Raw genomic sequence first — 6,845 nt, 5'->3', positions numbered from 1 at the left:
TGCAACATTCCAATCCCTTTATAACCCTGCCACCCACTTCTCTAACTCACACTTCTAAGAACACCACAACTTAATCACATGATTATTTCACGATAGAAAATAAACCTTCATGTCATCATCATCAATCCCATCACTAATCTCATCCTCACTCCTAAGAAAAACAACCACCATCACCAAACCTCTCCACACCGCAAACGTAAACTCTAAAAAACATCTCCCCATCATCAACACCATCACCATGTCAACACTTTCCTCAAACAATGACAACAACACACCTAACTACCCTGGTAAAGCCCCACCCGAAATTCCTATCTTACCCAAAACCGAACCTCCTTCAGTTCCTAAAGAGAATCCCACTATTCCAACGCGTGAGCCAGAAGTAGACCCGGGTGTGCCACCCGAAATAGTTACTAATCCTCCTGAGTTTACTCCGTTTCCGAATCCGAAACCTAAACCGGAAGGTCCGAAACCACCACTATCTCCTCCGGGACAAGATACGCCGTTCCCGAAACCTGATGTTGTGCCGCCTCAGCCACCCGAGGTTGTTCCTCCGCGTCCTCCTGGACCAGATATTGTTCCGCCGCCAAGTATTCCACCGGCGCCAACAGGACCAACTATGAATGTGTGGTTATTACGGTATTAAGTAAGAGTTAAATTGGAAAATGAATGTTATCTATGCATATAAACGTAGTAGTATCATACTAGTACATCTCTTCTTTTTTTTCTTTGTTTTACGGGATTAATAAATTTTGTATTTATTTATCTTGAACCTATTTAGGTTTTTTTTAATTTATTTATCTTGAACCTATTTAGGTTTTTTTTTTTATGTCATATTTAAGATTATTTACTAAAATAAAAATAAACCACGTTCCCAGACACCAGACACCAAAAGATGATATTTACTATGGGTGGCAATGAAATCTATTAACTCAATGTCTCCATCCACTAAATACTAAATAATTCATTAGTTAATAGATTGGATTCAATCCATCCATTTAGGTTTATAGATAAATTTAATCCATACAACACATTATGAAAATCCATTTAGACTCATAGATAAATCCAATCTATCCAACAGATTATGAAAATCGATTATGAAAATCGAATGAATTATTTTTATTTTTTATTTTAAATATGATGGATTATTTTTGCTATAAAATAATATGAAATATATTTATTCAACAAATTAAAAAAATTAATTAATTTTATTATAAAATAATTTAAATCTCCCTTAAAGTCTTATTACTCTAAATTAAATCTTCTTTATTTTGTTTATGCAATTTAGTCGTATTACTCTAAATTAAATCTTCTTTATTTTGTTTATGCAATTTGCTACGAATAGTAGATTTGTCATAATTTAATTTATTCACATTGAAATTATATAATTGAAATTATATAATTGAAACCGTAAAATTAACATTTTAAATATATTTTAAATCTTAATGGTCTTTTATACTGAGACCACGTAGCTGGGGACGTATGAACTGCTGGGAACAAAATTTGTTTATGCAATTTGCTACGAATAGTAGATTTGTCATAATTTAATTTATTCACATTGAAATTATATAATTGAAATTATATAATTGAAACCGTAAAATTAACATTTTAAATATATTTTAAATCTTAATGGTCTTTTATACTGAGACCACGTAGCTGGGGACGTATGAACTGCTGGGAACATATTTTTATTTTAAATATTTAGACTTCAGATGGGGGTTTCGTAAAGTCCGGCTAATTTTTTGTTAGACCATTTACAATGATTTCAACACTCAACACTCACTTTTTCAATTTCCAACCCTCCACATCATTTTCTCTCTCTTCCACCTAATAACTCAACACTCATTCAATTTTTACCTTCTCCAATGTTTTTCACTCAACATCATACCCTACCACTTTTTATTTTCATATTCTTATTTAAATTTAATTTTTATAATTACATAAAATTACAATTATCAATTAAAATTAAATTAAAATAATAAATACTTAACAATTTATTTTTTAATTTTTTGTGATAAAAACAAAATTTATTTAAATAATTGGATACGATATAAATCATATTAAATTAAATTAAAATACAACACACAAGTAACGTAAACACTAATAGAAAAACTTGGTTTTTTTCTGTGTCCAAATCAAATGAACCAAGTCTCTATTTATAGAGGGAAAAAAAATCATGAATTTTGGTAAAAAAAAAATAAAAAAAATAATTTGCAACGAAATAATTGAGTTCAAAATATTAAATGGATAAAAATCTGGTCAGCTAATTAGAAGCTGCCACATGCCCCCTGCGTCAGCCTCAATTGTGTTGAGTTTTCTCAACACCTCTCTCTTCCACCTCACACTCAACACTACTCTAAACACCCATTAGAAGATATTTTGCATGTTGAACTTACTTATATTAACTTATATTAACCACTTAAATCTAATCATAACGTTAATTAAAAAATAAAAAAAGTATGTTATTTAAAAAATAATAAAAATTTTAGTTTAGAAATATATTTTTAAAAAATTGTAAAATTTTAAAAATCAAATAAATTTTGTAGAAAAATTAAATTAACTTTATGGATGGATGATATCCATCCATTAAAAAGTTGTTAATGGATGGATTATATTTTTAATGAATGGATTGAATTAGACTTTTCAAAAAAAAATTAATGGATTGTTAATGGATTAATGGATTCATTTGATCCATCCATTCGCAATTCAATCCATATCCATCCATTTTGCCACCCTTAATATTTACATCCGTAAAAAAAAATATTCACATACAAATTTTGGTTATATTTACTATTTAATATCAATATTTAATGTTAATATTTTTTTATATTTCGTTCATTTTAATGTTGATTTATTAAATATTAAATTTTTTAAATTAATTAAGCTCATTAAACATTTGTTAATCAATGTAAAATATTATATATATATATATATATATATATATATATATATATATATATATATATATAACTTTAATTTTTTATAATGATATAATTTAAGACCTTAAAGGTAGTGTACTGTCAGTGTAAAATTAAAATATTTTACAGTGCATCACAATGCTTAAAAATAAATATTTTATATTAAATTTAAAGAAAAAGTAAATTTTTTAATAAAATTTAACGGTTTAGATTTCACTGACAATGTAAAACTGCGTTACACTATTGGTGCATTTCCAATTTAATTTTACACGGTCAAATAGTTACAATCATATATCCGGTTGCATATTGGATTGCATATTGATGTGCATATTCATTAAACTCGATTTTAGGCAGTAGATAAAGTTTAGGAGAGATAGGAGAAATAAAGGAGAGTCCAGTATTCTAAAACAAAGGTGAGATAGAGTTTAGGAGAAATAAAGGAGAGTCCTGCATCCTAAAACAAAGGAACTGCATCCTAAAACAAAGGAACCTGAGATAGGAGAAATGAAGGAGAGTCCTGTATTCTAAAACAATGGAGAAATAGAGTTTAGGTGAGATAGGACAAATAAAAGGAGAGTTTTAGGGGTGTTCAAAATCAAACTGGCCTAATAAAAAACTGTAAAATCAAGCCAAACTAAATAAAAACCGCAAAAAACCGTATTTGATTCGGATGTGTTTGGGTCATTTTCTAACAAACCGCGTTTGGTTTACGGTTTGTATTTTACAAACCGAATCAAACCGCGTTATGTTAAAATCCCCGAACTTCAATTAACTTATATCCAACCCAAATTCAAACTTACTATGCCTTAACTTTACGATTACAAATGTATTTCTCTTCTACACACTTAAGATTTCAGTTTAAGTCTTCTCAAATCTCTCCTAGCAGTATTGCACATTCTTCTCATTTTCTTTTCCAAATACATATCACATATTCATTTCTAGTCTTTCATCTCTTTAGTTCTTTCTTTTTCATATTATTATTTTTATTCTACTGTTCTCTCTTCCCGTTACGTTTTAATGTCTCTCTTCTTATCTAAACGCATCTCTTCTCCTCTTTCTTTTTCATCTTCTCTAATATTTCCCCTCTTTTTTTTTTCTTCTATTTCATTATAATAATTTTGATATAAAATAATTATTTTATGTTATTATTTTATATTTTTTGTTCCACTTTAATCCAATATTATTTTTATATGTTAAATGGAAAGTTTTTATTCAAATATGATGAATTTTGTTGTTATTTGATAACACATAAATGACTAAATACAAAGTTATGTTGTCATCAATATGTGTATATATGACTCAATAAACTTTTGTAAAAAAAAACGAACCAACCGAACCAATTCAAATCGCATTGATTTGGTTAAGCTAGGTTCAGTTTTATTTCTATAAGCCAACCGAATCACACACTTTTTTCTTTTGCGGTTCAAATGATTTTTTACGTCAAAAGTGTCCAAACTACACCGCCCTAGAGATTCCTATATCTTAAAACAAATGAGAGATAGAGTATATGAGAGATAAAGTATTTCCAACAGAAAAAATTAATCCTAAAACAAAAGAGAGAAAAAGTTTAGAAGAGGTAAACTATTCCTAAAACAAAGGAGAGATAGAGTTTAGGAGAGATAAAGTATTTCAAACAAAAACAATTAATATAATTTGTCTTTTTACAAAAGATAGATAACAGAGTCCACAACCTAAAAACCTAATTTATAGTTTTGTAAATTTTGTAGGATGATCATTACCTTCACTTAAAAAAGTTATATACATTGAAACAATCATAAAATATTTTTAGAAAAAGATTACAATGGTTACTATTACTATTATTATTATTATTATTATTATTATTATTATTATTATTATTTGTATTATTATTATTATTATTATTATTTGTATTATTATTATTATTATTATTATTATTATTATTATTATTATTATTATTATTATTATTATTATTATTATTATTTGGTTGAATCTAATTTATAGTTTTGTATGTTTTGTAGGATAACCATTACCTTCACACTTTTAGGGATTTTAAAGCATATGGTTCTTAGAGATGATAACGGAGAAAGTTCAAGCCGGGTTTAAGCACACTCAGACTTGCATCCGCCACTCAGACTCAGATCCGCCCTCGTCCCCAAATTCGATCAGGGCTAAAATTTGTTCTCCGGCCCCATCAAAAAAATTCTTCGCACCCGTCCGAATAAAATTTCAATTTTTTTAAAATTTATACTTCTTTTACTAAAACTAAAAATCAATAATTAAACTAAATAAATGATTATTTTAAAAGCATTTTTTATGTTTGATATTTTTATTTAAATTGTATTTTAAAAAAATAAATAATAAATCTAATAAACATGGTATTATAATATTAAAAAGTGTAAATGAGTAATAAAACTATTAAAAATAAATTAAATAAATTAAATTTAATTGGCGGGTGCGGGTGCGGGGGGGTACTTGCATCACTCACACCCGTAAAGAAAAATCGAGTTTTCTCCGCACCACCCGCAACCGCTCCCAGCGAAACCGGAATTTCTCCACTAATTTTGGGGCAAGAACGGGCCGGAACGAATTTATTTGCCATGTTTAATGATTCTATCGCATTTTACATTTATAAGGATTTTAAAGCATATGTTGACAAATGTCAGCGGAAGCATTGAAACAAAATGAATGAGAAAATTTTAAGATATTTTCCATTACTGTATTAGAGTTTACATTGGTCATTATATAGGATTACTACAAAACAGAGTTGGGCCATAGTAGAATGCAATAAGTAAATGGGCCAAAGACTAAGTGGGCTTTATGTTTTAACACCCCCCCTAAAACTGGAATGGATGTTAAGCATTCCCAGTTTTGAAAACAAGGTTTCAAAAGGGCCAGAGTGGAGAGATTTCGTAAATATGTCAGCAATTTGATTGTAGGAGTTGATCGGCATCAGATGTATGGTCTTGGACTGGATTTTGTCGCGAACTAGGTGGCAGTCCATCTCGATATGTTTTGTTCTTTCGTGAAAGATTGGATTTGTTGCGATGTGAATTGCGCTTTGATTGTCGCAGTAGATGTTGACTGGTTCTGTATGGCTTATGTTGAAGTCTTGAAGTAAATATAGCAGCCATTGAGCCTCACAAGAAGTGTTGGCGAGGGCGCGGTATTCCGCTTCTGAAGATGAACGAGACACGATGGGCTGTTTCTTTGATTTCCAGCTGATGTGGTTGTCGCCTAGGAAGAAAGAGAATCCAGTGGTGGAGCATCTTGTAACGGGACAAGATCCCCAGTCAGAGTCGGTGAATCCTGTGAGGATGAGAGGTGATGTAGCGCGAAAGAAAAGTCCCATGGATGGTGCTGTTTTGAGATATCGGATTACGCAGTGTGCAGCTTGCAAATGTGTTTGTGTTGGGGTGGACATGTATTGGCTGAGCCTGCAAACAGAGTAGACAATATCAGGGCGAGAATGTGTTAAATAGAGCAGCTTACCGATGATTATTCTGTACTGAGTTGGATCTGTTAAAGGAGGATCGTCAGTGTTGTCGAGTTTGTGGGAGGGATCCATTGGTGTGCTGGCTGGTTTTGCTCCCAGCAGACCAGTGTTTTCTAATAAATCTAAGCAGTACTTTCTTTGGCATAGTGTTATGCCTTTTGACGATCGAGCAAGTTCAAAACCAAGGAAATATCGGATGTGGCCCAAGTCTTTTATGCTGAATTTGGTATCTAAAACCTGCTTGATATGTTCAATCTGTTTGATGTCTGTACCTGCAAGAATCAAATCGTCGACATAGACTAAAACAGCAGTAAAACCAATGTCAGATTTGTGAGTAAATAAAGAGTAATCCGATTTGGATTGTATAAAACCAAGCTGAGTCAGAGTGGTAGTAAGTTTAAAGTTCCATTGACGGCTGGCTTGTTTGAGTCCGTATATGGACTTTATAAGTTTCCAGA

The 6,845-nt window shown here is 30.5% G+C and overlaps 1 protein-coding gene across 1 annotated transcript; it reads left to right on the top strand.

Moving 5' to 3' along the window:
* The first annotated feature begins 238 nt into the window (after positions 1 to 238).
* On the top strand, positions 239 to 643 carry LOC131598266 (protein TRACHEARY ELEMENT DIFFERENTIATION-RELATED 7A-like). Its single transcript, XM_058870882.1, has one exon. The coding sequence runs from the start codon at positions 239 to 241 to the stop codon at positions 641 to 643; it is 405 nt and encodes a 134-aa protein (XP_058726865.1).
* Positions 644 to 6,845: the final 6,202 nt, after the last annotated feature.

Source organism: Vicia villosa, linkage group LG4 (genome assembly GCF_029867415.1).
Source record: "Vicia villosa cultivar HV-30 ecotype Madison, WI linkage group LG4, Vvil1.0, whole genome shotgun sequence".
In the NCBI taxonomy this organism is placed as follows: domain Eukaryota; kingdom Viridiplantae; phylum Streptophyta; class Magnoliopsida; order Fabales; family Fabaceae; genus Vicia; species Vicia villosa.
The sequence above is the reverse complement of the archived record's forward strand: the minus strand, read 5'-3'. Positions and strand labels throughout refer to the sequence as shown.